The following is a 19,822-nucleotide window of genomic DNA, read 5'->3' on the forward strand; positions in this document are numbered from 1 at the left end:
CTGAAAAGCACTGTACTGTGTGATTGTACAGAGGATTATCCAATAGCAACTCAATTCAATAGCAAGAAGGAAATAACTCAATTATTCCCCTCTCCCAGTTTTCACACTTTTGTTAATTATAGTGGAGGAGCACATTATATATGTTTCTGGTCTGTTCAGGTTCCATAAAAAAGTACCATGCTCAAAATTCAGCATTATTTTCCTAGATGAGTTTTTCTCCTGTGTTAAAATTGAACCACCTAGAAATGTTGATCTTTTAAAAAAAACCAACTGTTGCATGTGTCTCCTTTGTATGTCCAATACGACTTCCACTTAATTTTTCTGGTATTTAGTCATAACCAAAAGGTTAAAATATTGTCAAAAAAATTAAAATAAAAAATCTTGATTAGTTATTTGAGATGCTGAGAGTTAAAGCCTCTTTAGTAAAATTGGCTTTTGTGTTGGCTTGGCCTAGTGAAAATATATTTGCTCAAAAATGTTCGTGTTTTGGGGCTTCAGCAAATATCAACATTCACTTCAAGACTTCCATAAAACTGCCTGAACTAACAAGAATTTTGCAATAAACTAAAACAACAAACTATGTTCTACATTTATGATCAGCATATAAAACTGGGGATAACAGTTTCTTAATTCACATGCACATAAGTCTATTTTGCAGCTGGGAATTATGATGAGATTTCCTAGGCTGCATCTGCACTGCAGAAATAATTCAGTTTGACACCACTTTAACTGACATGGTTCAATGCTGTGGAATTCTGGGAACTGTAGTTTGTTTTGGCACCAGAGCACTCTAACAGAGAATGCTAGATATCTTACAAAACTACAGTTTTGAGAATTCCATAGTAATGAGCCATAGTGGCAGATAAAGTGTTGTCAAACTGGAATATTTATGTAGTGTGGATGCAGCCCTAATTGTCCAGCTGTTACAGCTACCAATTGGAGGAGAGACAGTTTAGCACTTCTAAAAATAAGGGGCAGGACTGTTGGGCCCTGTTTGAACACTTCACTTGTTAGATGTACACATGGAACAGGTTGTTTGAACCAGAGCTTGGGCTGTTGCTTTTAGTAAATAATTCATATAGTTGCTAACTTTACTGACCCTGAAAAGTAATGCATTACTGTTAATGTTACCCACCCCCAAAATAGCATTATTTGTTCCATTACTTGATTGTTACCATTTTGTTTTTTTCAAAAGCTCCCTAGGTTTGATAGGAAAATGGCATAAAATGAAAACTTCTACTCAAAAATCTTTAAAAAGCCTCTTTCAAAATTACTGAAAAGTAGCTAGAAACCATTACTCACTTCTTAGCTTTTTAGCATTGTTCCAGCTCTTTTGGAAATATAGCTTTCATATGCCCTCATCTACATCAGTGCTTCTTAAGTGACCTGATTTGGAGGATCAGCAATTTTTTTTTCTTTCACTGGTCTAAGGACCAGTACCATGTTTGTGCTCATTAGCTATAATTGTTTGTTTCTTTCCTAGTGAATTTCTTGGGACCAGAAGCTAATTATTAGTACTTAATATTTCAAGGCTCAGGTTTGAAGTTGAAGACTGTTAGCTAACTTAGCCTTGATAGTCTACTATGCTTACTGGCTAAGTAGACATGTAATTTTGTGTCACCTGTATTCAAATGACATGCTTTTTTCACTATAATAATGGCATCCCTGATATCATGAAAACATGTTATATCACATTTTCCTAATTTTTCTCTAACAACCAGCACTTTTTCATAAGCTAAACTTTAGTTTGTTAGAAAGAGGTAGAATTTCATTGGTCATATTATCACATTATATTTTTGAATGACTAATGTGTGTGAGATATTTGCATTCAGAATGGTAAGTACTGTAAATAACTTTATAAAATACTAAAAAGACATTATATTATTTATCATGGTTACCGCCTTTTAACAAGGCTTTTGGTATGTTACACCTGTGAAACAGTGTTACTGAGTTTACTCTAAGCTTATGAAATCTGTAGTCATAAATATTCTTTTACCTAAAAGGAATGCATTGCTTATAGGTTAAAAAATAGGAATATGTTGTTACTAGACATCTTGTCACTATTTTTAGATAAACTGGGAAAGAAGGAAACTAGCCACACTCTGGAATTTTATTCTACCTCCTTTTAGAGCAATGTGATTATTTTTTCTTACCGGTAAATGCTAGGTGAACAAAGGCTTATTTCTTTTCTTTCTCAGAATTAATTGTTCAAGTAAAAGAGAGAATCTTTCTAAAAACCGGGTAGGTCTGTGCCCTTAATTATTGTGCCATTAATTTTTTTCAAGTACACAGTTTAATAAGACACAAATTATTATTATTATTATTATTATTATTATTATTATTATTATTATTAATGGCTAAGTGTTGAAATGTAAATGTTTCATCTATGGCAATAGGAGCTTATTTGTGGAAGCAGTATACATAAGTGAAATATTGTTGATTTTCTACTTATCTTACGTCTCTTGTTTGGAGGAGTCTGTTCTCTCTGTTCTATTTGACTAGGTCTCTTGTATTTCATTCTGTGAAGCCACAAAATGTGACCCTGAGGTCCCAAGACTGCTTTTGCAAGCCTTTCACCATCCTTTTTCTTGCAAAAAGAAAAAGGAGAGGATAATTGTTTTTCCTGGAAACCTATCCAATGGATTGTAGGGTATCCCTGCATTATTTTATATTTGGAAAACACCTACTTTTCAAAACCAGAAGCGTATTTTCAGTCGCTTCCTGGAAGGATGGCATTTGGAGAACTCCTTGAGGCCCTACAGGGTCCCAGGAACAAAAAATTGGCTCTCACACCTTTTGAAGTTGTCCACATCTTGAGGCATAATCTACCATAAGCCTAAATCCAATTACCGTAAAAATTCCAACTAGAGTAGACCCACTAAATCAGTTTCAGAATGCTAAATCAACACTTAGGTAAATCCCACTGATTCAGTTGATCTCCTGTAATTGAGATTAGCAATCAAATTTAGGCCTCGCTCTAAGAGGGTTTTATTATTTACTAGAGCAAGTTATTGTTAAACCAACAATGTCAGGTAATACCTATAAGTGAAATGTGTGGTGTTGTTTTTCAAACTCTGATTCTATTTTAGCTCAGGCTGTGAGTTAATCACTTATTGACAAGTAAGCCCCATGGAACAAAATGGAAATTACTTCTAAGTAAATATGTATAGGGCTGTGGACTCCTGTCTTCATCTTCAACATAGGAAAGAAGCTTCCTTAGCACTCTTCTCTCTCAGTTCATTGGCAAAATGGCAATAGAGAACTCCCCTCAAGCATCTGTCAAATCAGGATTGGGTTATTCAAATAAATGCTGGGTGTTAAGTAAAATCATTTTTGGGACATTACAAAGTCAGATCCTTCACTTAAATGATTAGACCACTTTGGCCATCTTCTTAATGTTTGATAGTTACAGTATACTATTTATCCTGATCTTTATATGTTATTCCTGTCACTGAACTTCACTCAGGTCTTGCTGCAAATTTAGTAAAAAAGTTAAATAGTTTAACCATCGGAACCTATGATCTAAGTAAGTCCTTGACATGGTCTAGATTTTAAATGTAATATTTACTGATATGCTGCCATTTGTAGAGAACTTGAAGTATAACTGATTGATTTCAGCTCCCCACATAATTATATAATCATGAAGCTGCCCTCGCTTCTCCATATCTTCAATCTCTCTCTCTCTACAGGCTCCTTCCTGTCAGACTTCAAACATGCTCTCATTTCCCCAATTCTGAAAAAAACTTCTCTTGACCCCTCCTCTTTGTCTAGCTATCGTCCGATTTCTCTTCTCCCCTTTCTTTCTAAGGTTTTGGAACGGGTTGTCTATTCGCGCTGTCTTGAGTTTCTTGAAGCCAACTCCATTCTCGATCCCTTTCAGTCTGGTTTCCGCCCAAGGCATTCTACAGAGACAGCTCTCACTAAGATCTCGAATGACCTTTTACAGGCCAAAGCTAATGGCCTTTACTTTGTTCTCATTCTTCTCGATTTGTCTGCAGCCTTTGACACTGTTGATCACTGTCTCCTAATTGACATACTCTCTGACCTTGGGTTCTCAGACTCTGTTCTCGACTGGTTTAGATCTTACTTGTCTGGCAGATCTTTTGCAGTAGTTGCAGGGGGTCTGACTCCTTCTCCTGTTCCCTTATCTGTTGGAGTTCCCCAGGGCTCTGTTCTGGGTCCCCTTCTGTTTTCTCTCTACACACTGTCCTTAGGAAAACTCATCAGCTCTTTTGGTTTTTCCTACCATCTCTATGCCGATGACACCCAGCTGTATCTTTCTGCCCCTGACCTTTCTCCAAGGCTTGAACAGCAAGTCTCATCTTGCCTTACAGCTGTCTCACAGTGGATGCGCCATCGGCGTTTGAAGCTCAACATGTCCAAGACAGAGCTTCTTGTCCTTCCTCCTAAGCCCACCCTTCAACTCTCCTTTTCTGTCTCTGTGGACAACATTTCTATTCAACCAGTCCAGCAAGCCCACAGTCTTGGTTTTATCTTTGACTCTTCTCTGTCGTGTATCCCTCAGATCCAGACCACAGCCAAGGCTTGTAGATTCTTTTTGTACAATATTGCCAAAATCTGACCATATCTTTCCGCCTCTACTGCCAAGATCCTGGTCCATGCCCTAGTGATCTCACGACTTGATTACTGTAATGTCCTCCTGGCTGGGCTCCCTTTTTCTCACCTCCGTCCTTTAATCTCTGTCCAGCATTCAGCTGCACGCATTATCACTTCCACCCACCGCTCTGACCACATCTCTCCTGTGTTGGCATCCCTTCACTGGCTCCCTCTCCTTTTCCACATTCAGTATAAGCTCCTGCTGTCGACATTCAAAGCCCTCCATGGACTGGCCCCTCCTTACTTATCAGACCTTCTTTCTCCTCACCTTCCCACCAGGGCCCTCCGTTCTGGTAGTCAAGGGTTCCTGTCTCAGCCCAGGATTTCCTCTGCCCCATCCCGGATTCGCCCCTTTTCACTTGCTGCCCCTCACTCCTGGAACCTTCTTCCTCCACAAACAAGAGCCATCACTTCATTAACCAGCTTCAAAACGGAGTTGAAAACCATCCTATTCAGAGAAGCCTTCCCAGACATCGCATAATTGTCGCTTACTATCTGATGTTCTGTTGTTGGCTGTTTATCAATCCATTTCCTGTATTGCTATGTACTGTATATGCATTATCCTACTTGTGAGTATGTATTTTCCCTGGAAAACGATTAACCTTCCATTTTGAAGCCAAGCCCTCCCTTCAGTCCATCTGCCTTGGTCCAGGCCTTGGAGGTAGAGAGGAACTGCTGGACCTCTTACCCTTTCCCTCTACCACTCCCTTCTCCTTCTGTGTCATGTCTTTTTAGATTGTAAGCCTGAGGGCAGGGAACCGTCTAACTAAAAGGATTGCATGTACAGCGCTGTGTAAATTTACAGCGCTTCATAAATAAAGGTTAATAATAATAAGGTCACATGAAAAATAGATGTTCCTCAAAATGTTTGCAGTTTGATACCATTAAGTATCAGAAATGCTTACATTGGACAGAGAACTATACACTAATTATTTCTCATAGAAAGAATAATTAGAAATATTCTTTGTACAATTGTTTTTTTAGGGGAGTCAAAATGAATGGATACCCCTATGCTGCATATGAAGACTGTACAGGTTGAGTATTCCTTATCTGAAATGCTTGAGACTAGAAGTGTTTTGGATTTCAGATTTTGGAATATTTGCATCTATATAATGAGGTATCTTGGAAGTGGGACCCAACTCTAAACATAAGATTCATTTATGTTTCATATACATTTTATACACAATATTTTAAATAATTTTGTGCATGAAACAAAATTGTATACACAAAACCATCGGAAAGCAAAGGTCACTATCTCAGCCATACATGTGGACAATTTGGATTATAGAGTATTTTGGCTTTTGGAATTCCAGATAAGGGAGACTGAATTTGTTCTAAACATTAATTTGCCAAGTGTGAAAAGTAAATATATACAGCATTCAATAAAACTATTATTCTAAGATTTTGTTGGCTTTTTCTCCCTTAGTGATGATGGCCAAAGAGAAACCACCAATAACAGTAGTTGGAGATGTTGGAGGTAGAATTGCCATCATTGTGGTAAGGACCAATAAGGCCAAAAGGATGAATGGCTTTTCCCCTTGAGTTTCTTCTTTCTCAATTATTTATACCTGCACTTAGATGGGATTTCAGTTCTGGGCTAGAAGCCAAAAGTTGATTGCTTCTACTGGAATGCTAAGTAATTATGCTGCATCCTCCTGTTTCACTTTTCCCCTGCTTAATTAAATAAGGATGTTGTACTACAGTATCTATTATATTGTTCTGGTGTAGATTTCCTGAAATCTCCCCATTTGATTAAATGTGCAAAAAGAGCCAAGCCCCAATGGATGATAACACCTTTACTGTTCACTACTTTCTTTGGAATGATAACTTGGTCTCTTAGAAAAGAGACTTCCCCTTTTAAGGACTGATTCTTTTAACATGCAAACTAGACATCTTATGCTTACCAAACATACGTACGTATGCATGCCTTTGTTTTAGTGAATTCTCTATGAGCATATTGTGAGAGACAGGTGAGGGGTTTTTGGACTGCTCTTCAATCTGATTGCAAGTCCAGCAAAGACCAACTATGTAGTTTTAATATTTTACAGCCTCCCAACCAAGTGGCAAAAGTGCTACAGTCTGTGTAAGTTCCTCAGTGCTCCCCATGACTGATAGCATCTTGTGACACAGCAGTGCATGATGCTCAGTCTACTTGCCTGGCTTCCCTCAGCATGAAAATGTCCTGACATGACTTGCTTTTCATTTTTGAATGGATACCCCTATGCTGCATATGAAGACTATACAGGTTGAGTATTCCTTTGCTGAAATGCTTGAGACCAGAAGTGTTTTGGATTTCAGATTTTGAAATATTGCCATCTATATAATGAGTTATCTTGGAGATCTTAGATGTGTTCTGCAGCTAACTGCTGCAGGGAGTACAGGACACTTCATTTTACACCTATCTTTGGGAGAAGGACAGGTTACTCACCTGTATTGGTGTTTCTTCGGGTTGTCATCTGCGAATACTGTACGTACAAATGGATTCTACTGCGCCTGCGCAGTTCAGCTCAGAAACTTCTAGAATCACTGGGCAAAGTTCACTTTGCAACTTTCTGGTGGTAGCTCCGCCCACCCTATATAAATCCCCTGCATTCCTGCTCTTTCCCCAGTTCCAAAATTTTATGCCACGTAAAAGCGACAGCATAATGGAACAACAATGAGCAGGACACTGAGGGGAGGATGGGTGGGATTTGTATGTATTCGCAGATGACCACTCGAAAAAATATCATTACAGGTGAGTAACCTGTCCTCCTTCTTTGTGGTCTCTGCGAATCATATGAATGGATTAGACTGACAAGCTTAGGTCAGTGGCGGAGGGAGTGTCATGACACCAAGTGAAGTTCAAACAAAGTTGTGTTTATTAAACCAAAACTGTTTGAAGCATTCTGTACCTTAGTAATCAGGCACTTTAGTATCAACAACAAGCGCAATGCAATTCATTAAAGTAATAAGGCATATAAGAAATCATGCCAATTTGAACAATAGTGATTGCAAACAAGCCCAAAGGCACTGATCAGGGTGTTGTTGTCAAACATCAAGAGTCAAGTTTCAAGGCATATATGACTTGGGACACAACAGAAACAATTATCAAAAGGAATGTAGTGCAAACAAATCAATGTAAACCTGAAATCAACACTGTCCTCCCAAAAGCTGCATCCTGTTTGACCTTAGTATCCAGCCTGTAGTGTTTGATAAAGGTCAGAGGCTGGGATCAAACAGCAGTTTTGCAGACATCCTCCAAGGGCACCCTAGTCAAGAAAGCGGAGGATGTCGCTACCGCCCTAGTTGCATGGGACCAAACCCTGGCAGGGAGAAGTCTACCCGACAGTTCATAGCAGATGTGGATGGTACCAACCACCCATTTAGAAAACCTCTGCGCAGTCACAGGCAGTCCCTTTTTTGGTTCCGAATAGCATTGAAACAGTCTTTTGGAATGGCTCGAACCCATAGTTCGGTCCAAATAGAAGGCCAAGGCCCTCCAAATGCCCAAGGTGTGCAAACGGCGTTCGGTATCAGTGGTCAGGTTCAAAACCAGGGTCGGCAGTACAGTGTCCTGACACAAATGGAAAGCAGACACCACCTTTGGCAAAAAAGGTAATGTCGGTACAGAAGACAACCTTATCCTTATGAAACCAAAGGAAAGGCTAATCCCTCCATAAGGCAGAGAGTTCGCCCGCATAGCGAGTGGAGGTGATGGCCACAAGAAAGGCTGTCTTCCAAGTCAATAGCCTTACGTCAGTAGTGGCCATGGCTTCAAAGGCAAACTTGGATTGGAGACAAGACAGCACAGCGTCCAAGCTCCAGGCAGGTGCTGGTACGGAGACCGGTGGATGGAGGTTGTTGCAACCCTTCAGGAAACACTTCACAACGGGGTCCCTGCAAAAAGAAGGCCTGCCATCAAATTGGTAGTGGCAGCAGATGGCAAAAAGATAACACTTGATGGAAGTGAGACACAGCCCCAAATCCAGAAGTGACATCAGGAACTCCAGCACCGTTGACGTTGACGCTCGGGATGGAAAAAGATCTCTCGCAGAGAGAAAGTCCACAAACTTCTTCCATTTGGAAGCATAAGATTTCTTTGTGGCAGGTTTCTGGGCAGCCAGGAATACCATCCGTACCAAGGCAGGGAGCGACTCTAGGGATGGAGCCTCCAGGCCACCAGAGGCAGATTGTGAATGTCTGGATGTCAAACCCGACCGTTCTGAAGTGTGAGCAAGTCAGGACGGAGCTCAAGCTGGAGGAATTCTCTCTGACACAGATGGAGCAAAGATTTTTCTCATCTTATACCATACCCAATAAATAAAATTCTGGTTGCATGGGGAAGTTGTAATTTAGAATTTGTTGTATCCAACCAGAATTTTATTTATCGGGTATGGTATCAGATGGGAAAAATTTTGGAAAGCTCATATTTTATTTGACTTCAGCGGCAAGGTTGTTCTATGCTGGGAACTGGAAAAACAAAGATAACATTGATTATAATAAGTGGTTGTTAAAAATGTTAGACTTTTCAGAAATGGACAAACTTACCTGCTTGATAAGAGGCCTTGCTTGGGAAACCTGTAAAGAAATTTGGAAACCATTCATTAGTTTTTTGGATAAAGAAAAGCAAATCAAATGCACAGTTGATTGATATATACTGGATATAGATGCTGTTATATATACTAGAAATTTAATCTTTAGTTTCTCAAATATTAATACTTCCTTGTTTCTTTATTTTATCCTTTAAAGGACAACCAAGGAATACAGAGAAAAGTTTTGGAATTTTTACATGATGTAATGCTCTTCTTATTTTCGTTAAAACGCATGGTTTTGGAAGTCGCAGACGGTCCTAAGAATAAATATATGGACTTTTTGGGTTATAATTAAGGTGTCAGCAAAGTTGTGTAATGGGAATTTAATATGGTATTCTGAATTAGCAAGAAAAAAAGTAATCATAGCTCAAGGTAGCAAGTAGTAGACTCCAAGAAGAAAATTTTATTTTTGTACGTCTGTGATTGTGGAGTATGTCATGATGTATATGATTTCTGTCTATTGTTTTTATTTGTACGTGCAGGGGAGGGTACAGGAATGGGTAGGGTAATGGATAAATAATTGTAAGAATGCTATACATATATGTATTGTCATTATATGTACTGCTGTCTTGGGTAGTTAATGTATAATTGTGATGTTCGGTTTTTATAATGTAACTTGGGTTTTTAAGAAATAAAGTTCATAAAAAAAACAAATGCTTGCGGTAGGACTGTTGGGATGGAGCAGACATACCATGTTTTTTCACAGCTGCATTAATGCGGTACTTGTAGTTTAAACATTCATCCGTCTCCTTATAGAACAAGCCAGCATCATCAAAGGGCATGTCCTCAATTGCCATCTTGGCATTGGGATTCAAGTCCGACGCATGGAGCCGGGAGTGACGTCTGAGTGCAATCGAAGCTGCCATGGATTTGGCCAAGCAGTCAACAGAATGGTGGGCAGAGGTTATTAAGCCATTCCCCAATGTCCAGGGCTTCATCCCTCAGCTCTGTAAGCAGGTTTCGTACGTTGTCTGGAACGTCGGGAATGATGAGGGAGACATGTTCCACCAAATATTGTACCTAGGCCCCCATGCAGGCATTGGCCACTTCGAGTCCCAGAACTGAAGCAGCATAAGCCTTCTTGGCCAATGCATCAATTTTCTCGGCCTCTTTGTCTGTGAGGGAGGTAGATGTTTTAGGGGTGAAAGATTGTTGAGATCCTTTGACAATGGCCGAATTCTGCTTTGGATGGGAGAAAAGCCATGAAGAACGACAGGGCAAAATCCTATATAAGAACTCAATCTTCTTGGTCGATGAGGCAGCAGACGCTGGAGTATCCCAAGAGTCCCTCACTATCCAGTGCAGAGAAGGCAAGAAAAGAATGGAGGCTTGGGTGGGGACTTTCCCATGAATGCGTCTCTCTATCGCATCTGCAGCATTGTCGTCCGTGCAGGTGGCTTCCAACTCAAGAGCATTGCCCATCTTGATAACATGATCTGCAAAGGAATGGATGTCGTCAGTGGGAGATGCGGAGCCCAGTTGGTAAAACTCCTGAGTGGAGCTGGTACCAACAACATCAGATGAGACAGAACCAGCACGAGAAGAGTGAAAATCACCCTGATGAGATTCTTCCTTGTCTGACTGGGCCTCCTGTTGAATAAGTACAGTGGTACCCCGGGTTACGAAAATAATTCGTTCCGCCGCCGCGTTCGTAACCCAAAATCCTTCGTAAGCCGAAAAAGCCATAGGCGCTAATGGGGAAAAGCCGCGATTTCATGCGAAATAGCGCCGAAAAGCACCAAAAATTTTTTCGTAACCCGAAATAACCTTCGTAACCCGGAACAGTTTTTTCCTATTGATTTTTTTTGTAACCCGGAAATTTCGTAAGGCGGTGCTTTCGTATCCCGGGGTACCACTGTATTGGGGTTGGAGACCTATCCCTGAAATGGGCTGTCTGAGTGGCTGCCACTGCTGTTGGGTGAGACAGCGGTACCGAGGAGGAAGATGCTGATGCGGCTGGTGGTCTGGTGGTTAACTTATGGTGACCAAAGCAACAACAAATCACATCTTGATCAACGGACATGTAATACCTGTCCATTTCATTGTCATAAAAATAGTCCCTTTCGTCCACGAGTAGGGGCACGAGTGTCGGTGAGCAGCAAGGATGGGAGTGGTCCTCTTGGCACGGGATCAGAGCCGGCAGTTCCATCTGCGAATCTGAGTCATCCAAAATGTGATGGATGGTGAGGTCTTGAACAGGAGTAGCATGAACCAGGACAGGAATCAACAATGTAGGCACTGACTGGAGAGTCTAAGCAGACCCTTGTCTCCCGGTATCGGCAGGGACTGGAGGAGTCTTGGCTGGTACTGATGGGATGAAAAGGTTGCCAGGGGTAGTTTGGTCACCAGATGAGGACTCCATCCAAGGCTTCTTGGAATGAGAATGAGACGCCACATCAGCTTCGGCCCCCTGCTTTCTCAAGAAAGAGACTTGGAAGAGGACTTAGAGCATGTTATCTTGAGGGAGCTCGCCTCTTTCCTTGAATCCGACTCCAACCTAGAGGACTTAGAGCCTGTTTCCTTGAGGGAGATCGCCTCTTTCTTCAAATTGGAATCTGACCTAGGCTTATCCTTTTTGTCCTTTTTGGGGGATTTAGACTTGTCCTTAGCTTTAGGTCTTGCCCCCTTTGCTTGGACATCGCGGTACAAATCCTTGGCGGAAGCGGCAGCTGCTGCGGTGGATGGGGGCTGAACCGTGGAAGACGATCCTGTCATGGTCATGGTGGGTTCCGCAACTGATGGCAGAGAAAGGACCAGCTGGTAGGGGCTGCTTTCAGGCGGGACTCCCGGTTCTTCCTGGCTTGGGGGGCGGTAATGGACTTGCAGAGAGCACAAAATTGAGGCTTGTGCAAACAAGTGGAGTGGGGGTCCTGTTCGGGAATCTTACTCCCACATGTATCACAATTTTTGAAGGCAGCCATCACAAAAATCATCAAGCAAAATCGAAGTCAAGCGGAGATCCAGAGGTCGACAAAACACAAGGAAATCAGAACAAGAATGGTCAAAAACAGTCCAGTGGTCAGAAATCGAGCAAAGAGCAATCCGAGCGAAGTTCCAAGAGCTGCTAACGCAGCGGAAAAAAGGAACTTGGGAAAGAGTGGGAATCCAGGGGATTTATATAGGGTGGGTGGAGCTGCCACCAAAAAGTTGCAAAGTTAACTTTGCCCAGTGATTCTAGAAGTTTCTGCAGGCGCAGTAGAATCCATTTGTATGATCCACAGAGACCATGAAGAAGAAAAATATATATGACACCAACAGTGCATCCAAAGTCACTTTTGTTTGTTTAAAGATGTTTTTAGCCACTAGACTGTCTATCACAATGAAGTATTTTTCTTGCTACATGGGGCTATCCTTGTACCTAGTTCAGAAACTTCAGTTGGTTCAAAATATGGCAGCCAGACTAGTCGCCGGTAAATCTAGAGGCGATCACATAACACCATTCTTAAAATCTGTACATTGGCTGCCAATCAATTTCCGAGCACAGTACAAGGTGTTGGTAATAACCTTTAAAGCCCTTCATGGTTTGGGTCCAGGCTACTTGCGAAAGGGCAATCCACCTCACACACTCAGGACCTCTGGGGAAAATCTACTGCAGCCTAGGAAAATCAGGTTGGCTACCTTCTCATTTGCTGCTGTAAACTTTTGGAATGACCTGCCGGAGGAGATCCGTCTTATTACAACTCTTAATGCCTTTAAGTAGGCTGTCAAGATGGATCTCTTCCGGCAGGCCTTCCCTGACTGACCGCCCCATAACATTTGTATGGTTTGCTTCATGTTTTTAAATTGTGAGTTTTTATAATTTATAATTTATTATTTTAATTGTATTTTATAATTGTTGTTGGTTAGTTAAAATGGGAGTTTAAGTGGATTGTATTGTTTTATCTTATATATATTGTATTGATACTGTTATTAATGTATTTTGTGATTGTAACCCCGCCTCGATCCTTTGGGAGAGGCAGGCTATAAATAAATTTATTATTATTATTGTTATTATTATTATTGCTTGTTTTCTAAAATCTCTTTCAGACACCTTTGGTGGAAATATTTGCTTCAGGTCTATATTAATTCAATGTAGCAGTTTTTTGGTGATAATTTCATAAACTTCTGATACACATAGCTGCTGCAAAAAATATGCATTGGCAATATACCAAACATTTTCATCCATAACACTAAATAGACATTGAAATATCTTCAGATAATTCTAAATTTAGACATAGTTAAGACCTGTGAAGCAACGGAGTAGTTCTAATTTTTTTAGTAACTTCTAGCATTTAATTGGGATTTCCTTTGCTTTTCAGGATGACATAATTGATGATGTGGAAAGCTTTGTGGCAGCTGCAGAAATCCTGAAAGAGCGTGGGGCTTACAAGATCTTTGTTATGGCCACTCATGGGCTCTTGTCTGCAGATGCTCCACGTTTGATTGAAGAGTCATCAATTGATGAGGCAGGTCCCTATAGATTATAGAGATTAATATTTCATTATCCCTCCAGTAGAGAGTGATGTGTTCTTCTTGTTCTAAAATTTCACATTTTGGATGCAAACCTATCCGGGTGTTGGCTACAGGATTAGTGCTGGTATTCATAAAGTAAACAGAGAACAATGTCAGTTTGGTTTCTGTTGGCATCTGCCTCTTTCTGTCCTTCTCATAACAAATGCTTGTACCAGAGGGAAGGTTCCTTTGGCATAAACAATTTTTTTGAGACTGGAGAGCAATACCATGTATTTGTCACTCTAAAAAATAATAAAACAAAACCTTCCCAAAAGGAGATCCCCTGGGGTTTATTTTATTTTAAGAAAATCCATTTTGCAACTTTGGAGTTTATCAGACAAGGGAAATTGGAAGTATAATCCAATGGCAATCCGAACGCAATCATGGGGTTTAACGCTATTGCGTGACAGACTACCACATGCAATTCCGGGCAATGAGAAATCAGTCTGAACACAATCATGGGGTTTCATGTTATTGTGTGATAGACTACCACACGCAATTTCGGGTAATGGCAAGCTATTTTTGGGCAATGGGAAGTCAGTTCGAATACAGTTCAAATTCACATAAATTCGCTGAACTAGCGAATTCACGTGAATGCATTCTGGCCCTACTTTCTTTTCATTCAAAATTAAGAGAAATTCCTCCCATGTGATCAACTTCTGTGACATGTGGCATAGTGGTTTGAATGTATGGCTCTGAGGAACAGGATTTGAGTCCTACTCGGCTATGAAATCTACTGGGTGATTTAATAATAATAATAATAATATTTATATCCCGCCTCTCTACAAAATGCAATCGGGGCGGCTTACAAGATTAAAATATATAGTCCGAACCCTCAACCCATCCCCTCCTTTGAACAAATCTTATGAAGAAAACATCTTGCTAAGTTTGCCTTAGGGTCACCATAGGTTGGAACCAACTTGAAGGCACACAACACACACATACATCTGCCCACCTCTCTTCACATTGAGCACAATTTATTCTCGATACTGTCATAGTTCAACACTTCGTATTTCCAGACTATGAGTTAGATCCAGGTTTAATCATACTCAGAGTAGACCCATTGAAATCAGTGAGAGTTAAGTTACTCATGACTGATGTTACCCAAGCAAATCGGCCGTGATCGAACTCCATAGAGAGGCTTTGCTGTGTCAAAGACCTGTTTTGATAATCTTGCTCTTCTGACCATAACATTTTCCTGCACTGAGAGGAATGTGATGCTGTGGTGTCTTCTGAACTTCTTCTTTTGGTGTGAGTCCTGGTGAAAGGAGGAAGCAACAGAGTGGGCACTCACAGCTACAGGATTGTACCTGTGCCACAGAGCACAACAGTGGTAGCATTGGTGATCTATTCTGTCTTTTGTCCTTCGAAATGTTAAAAACTAAACCCAGAGCTGCAGATTAATGTTTTTATACAGTGTTGCATGCAGTGTTATCTCCTGGAGTCAAATACCCTAGGAAACTGCACAGCTGAGGGTTATCTTAGGAATTTTAGCCCTTTCAAAAGTGAAATAGCTGCTATTTTGACCTTGATTCTTGGAGAAGGCCAGACAGATATAGGTGACTCTCCTGACTATTCTTTTAAGGTAAATTGTTGCTTCCATCTCCCCAAGTAAGTGGCTATTGGGAGTTGTTATTTAACTGCTGTTTCCTGTAGCTCAGTGCTAGTGAATTTTCCTTTGGGGGGCCGAAATAGACAGCCAGAAGGGGCAGCTTGAAGCCGCCCCTCCCGAAAGTGGATTGGGGCCACAGCAACCACACATTGACGCTTCTTTTTCTGGACCTGCTCCTTTTTCCCCACACTGCGGCTGAAAGCTGGCTTCATGATGCTCCAGTGGCATGCAGTGTGTGAATGCTGCACCACTGGAGTGTTAGGCAGCTGCCCCTGTGTAAATGGCCAGGCAGCTTCTGAGTAGCTTCAGGACGCGTGGCATATAAACGTCACACTCTGAAGATGGTTCAAAAGGGCCGTCTGTATCAGCCCTATAGTGCATATTGGGGAGAAACAGGTTGTCTGAATCTTTTACTGGATGTCATATGCTTTGAAGAACGAATAAATCGTCTGTGTCTAAGATCTTGTCTTGTTTATTATGGTGTTCTAGTTTTGAGACACTTGAATGGTTGTACAAGTATTTGAAGTAGTAGAGGTCCTCCAGAGGCTGTACTGAAATTTGCATCAATCCTGAGCTTGTATATTTTGTTTAGGGTTGATAGGAGGCTGTGGTTCACCATCTGGAGGGCTAGAGGTTGCTCACCCTTGATACAAAACATTGATGGAAAGCCTCTGTTCACACAGTATGCCTTTGAACCCTCCACACTATTATTTATTAAGTATTTGCCTTTGTTAATTTATTTATTAAGTATTTGGGATGTGGTGGCTTAGTGGTTAAGATGTCAGTTCTGAAGAATGGAAGGTTGGCAGTTCAAGGCCCAAGTGCTGCATGATGGGGTGAGCTCCTATCACTAGTCCCAGTTTCTGCTAACCTAGCAGTTCAAAAGCATGCAAATGCAAGTAGACAGATAGGTACCACTTCTAAGAGGAAGAAAGTAACAATCATGCTGGCCACATGACCACCAGGATAGTCCTCGGACAATACTTGCTTAAAAATGGAGATGAGTTCTGCTGCCCACAGTCAGTTTCAACTAAACATTCATGTCAAGGGACTACCTTTACCTTTACCTTTTATTTGCCTTTTATTTTTTGCATGTGCATTTTGAGGAGCTCATGCTTATTAAAGTTCTTGTTTTTAACTGGAAGGCAGCTTTGGTCATATGTACTCCCTAGCCTGCAATGAGAAGGGCTTTTCACAAGGCATCATTGGTTAGATCTCCTTTCTAACTTTTCAATTACATCTACAAGGTTTTTCACTCGTAATTGATTTTGTACTTGTGAAATAATGATCACAACCCCTGTATGTAAAGAATTATCAAATAGTAATACATTAAGCAGTTTGAAAATCTGGCTGTTAGGTTTTTCTGTGTTATAAAATCTGAACACACTGAATCTGGTGTCCTTTGGAATTTTTTAAGCCAAGTTCTGTCCCTTGTGGGTTTACTCCAAATAGATGCTTTAGCCATATGTTCTAATATGTTTTCTTTTCCATGCATTGCTAGGTGGTGGTCACCAATACAGTTCCTCATGAAGTCCAGAAACTGCAGTGTCCTAAGATAAAGACTGTGGATATTAGTTTGATTCTGTCTGAAGCCATCCGCCGAATCCACAACGGGGAGTCCATGGCTTATCTCTTCCGCAATATTACAATGGATGATTAGTTTCTTTTTGTCATTCTGCCATCTGGTTTCCTCAAACAGAAGAGAAGAAGAAAATATGCATGAAGAAACAGTGCCATAGTATATTGTTATTTTGGGGGGAAGCTTTGTAATGGGTCTGGTTGTTAGGGAGTGATACCATGTGATCCAAGTATCTAAATTTCTGAACCAGCTAACGGGGCTGTTGGGTCAAGATGCAAATAGGCATTAGAGTCTGTTATAAATTTATCTGAATGATGACTGTGGTAGCCTTTTGCTCTTGTTAAGCAAACTGATGTGTTACAGAAGAGTAACTTCAGTGAGGATGAATTTAGAGGCTTACTGTGCTTGTTAAGTTGAAGTAAGCTTCACAAATACTTTAGGCATATAGGTACTCAACCTATTTGGATAAAAGTGTGTGTTTTCTTTTCCTACATTGCTGGTATGTGCAATGCCCTTTTGTAAGCTTGGGAACCATTCTGAATCTCATAGATATTCAAAGCTTTTTTCTGTGATGTCATCTACTATTAGACTAATTTGATGGCAGCCATGCTAATTTGGGCAGCAATAGTATGACTTGAAATGGTTCCAGAGTTGTAGCAGAAAAGAAAGTTCGACCTCTCCATTTGTAGTTTACTAGGTTCCAATCTTGCGTAGGTAGAACAAAAGAAAGTTGAGGGACTTCTTTGCTTCTTGCTACACTGAATGTGTAAGATTAAGTATAGTCTATTGAGATTTGCTTCTGGTGGCACTTTATGTTCACACATGGCCCAAAATCAAGGTATGTAATCCTGAAATTACAAACAAATTCATGGAATGCTTTCTTGTCAGTTACGCAGTTGTACTCTCTGATGCAGAATGGTTAGCCTAACAAAATGGTCATTACTATTTCTTCTTTCAGTTAAAATGAAAGTGGGGCTTTCATCCTGCTTCCCACTGCAGTATCTTTTCAATGTTACATGAAGATGGCATACAGAACTTTATCCCTGTTTGAGACTATCATTTTATGTCTCCTTGGAAGTGAAACTGTCTAACCTTTGCGCTGTGATTATTTTCTTCTCAGCACTTGCTCTTATGATGCCAGTGTTCCACTCATAAAATTCCCACTACCCTCCATCAGATCCTCTCTCTGTGTGGGACTTAGCATCTACTCTCCAGTTTGCTGTCAGGTCAATATTTTCTGCTCATTTATATGGATGAATAACATAGGCATATGATGGCAACAGTGTAACGTATTTTCCCCAAGATGATTATATAGCTCATGTTCTAAAATCTGAGGATATTTCTAAATTTTTAAATAGAATCACTTTGTGTAATGTTTATTCCAACTACACTTTTGTTAAAAAAAAATTGAAGGTGCCATTTTTGATCATCTGTGTCTACTGAAGGCTGCTGCACTCTGCCCATGGATAATATGGGTAAGGTAAAATAAACCCATGCAAGCTCCTGTTGCTGCTTGCCTTCCCCAGTAGAACAGCTATTCAGAAAGGCAGAGCTATCATTGAGAGAGAGGCAGAGAACACAAAATTTGGTGCTGGCTATGCCGCTCCCTCCAAGGAGGTCTCTGCAACACAATCTGGTCCAGAGGTTTTCTAGTCGTAATCATTGTGATTTTGACAGTGAAGTCATCTCTGCTTCGTTTGGTCACAACTTTTCCCTTTAGTATTCTGTGTCCAGACTCCTATATCTTAACAAGTCAGTTGACAGAAGCATTGTGTTAGGCATACTCTCCCGATTTTGGTACTGGAATGAAAGAAGAAAAAATACACTTGGTATAATCTTGCCCTTAAGAGTTGACTCATGCAGATAGGAACTCTGATAACATATTTATTTCCAGTTCTTCTCCAGCTTTTAAGCCCCTTGCCTGAGCACACATCTTTTTACACCACTTCATATCTCTTGTTTGGATTGTTTTTCCAAGCCCTGCTTTCTTCTTGGCTTCTTCTGCACAACCATTCCCTAGCTTTTCAGTCCACTGTTTTCCCTTCTAGCATCAATGCCAATAGCTGACATCTGAAAGTGGTTTTTGCTATTAGAGAAAGTACCTCAAGTGCACTCCTTTCATAATGTAATGTCTTAAGTGTAGTAGGGAGACGGGACTTTCAAGGACATGCTATCACTGTGGATGCTACTTCAAAAGCATAGAAGCTATACAATCCATCTTCCTAACGCTTCATAATAACTAATTACTTGTTATCACAGACTTTTCATGGAACCTATTCTTAACAAGCCAGATTATTGCAGCAAGTTATTCTAGGGGGGAAACTATTTTTTTTAATGTTGTGATGGGAGTGTTTGCACCTTACGTTAAGTGTCCTGAGTGCTCAGTATTGGGCAGGTTATAAATAAATGGCTTCATTACATCTTCACTAACAGGCATTTTGCAAAATGAGCCAATTGCTGCCACAGACTTCATTGGTATAGATTGAATTAAGTGGTGTACAGTATAGATTCAAAGATCTTAAGAGCTTCCAAATGCCCTCACTGAAAGAAAAAAAGGGGGAGGGGGAGACATTCTATTGTGGTATAAATAGCCCATTCCAAAAATGTGACTAAAGATTATTAGTTAACCAATCTGAATCAACAGCCATAATTTAAGCATTGCCTCACCAAGGTAGAGATATGCTAGTAATTGTGGAAATGGAATGCTGAACTTCAGCAACATTATACCAGCTTTGCAACCATATTGGCACAAAAAGACAGGGTTTAAGTGCCTTAAGTGTGGAATGATAATTTTAATTCACATTTCTGATTGTAAGAACCGAGCCAAGTATGGTACAGTATATTTATCAGACTGATCAACTGGGAACAGCTAGTGATGTTGATACTGGCTGTCTCCTTCAGATGCTAAGCATAAATGAGGCTTTTAATAAGGGCCATGCCTACAAAGACACA

The 19,822-nt window shown here is 40.5% G+C and overlaps 1 protein-coding gene across 2 annotated transcripts in view; it reads left to right on the forward strand.

Moving 5' to 3' along the window:
• The window catches only part of PRPSAP1 (phosphoribosyl pyrophosphate synthetase associated protein 1), a 58,162-nt gene extending 38,340 nt beyond the window's left edge, over positions 1-19,822 (forward strand). Inside the window, exons 8-10 of one of the 2 annotated variants that reach the window (XM_042448499.1) lie at positions 6,044-6,114; positions 13,487-13,633; positions 16,793-19,822. In XM_042448499.1, the coding sequence (XP_042304433.1) occupies positions 6,044-6,114; positions 13,487-13,633; positions 16,793-16,951 (377 nt within the window). In that variant the 3' untranslated portion in view covers positions 16,952-19,822. Of the gene's footprint in view, positions 1-6,043; positions 6,115-9,345; positions 10,779-13,486; positions 13,634-16,792 lie in introns of those variants that run through there. The other variant, XM_042448500.1, reaches the window with a different exon arrangement.

This window comes from Sceloporus undulatus, chromosome 2 (assembly GCF_019175285.1).
Source record: "Sceloporus undulatus isolate JIND9_A2432 ecotype Alabama chromosome 2, SceUnd_v1.1, whole genome shotgun sequence".
Taxonomy (NCBI): Eukaryota; Metazoa; Chordata; class Lepidosauria; order Squamata; family Phrynosomatidae; genus Sceloporus; species Sceloporus undulatus.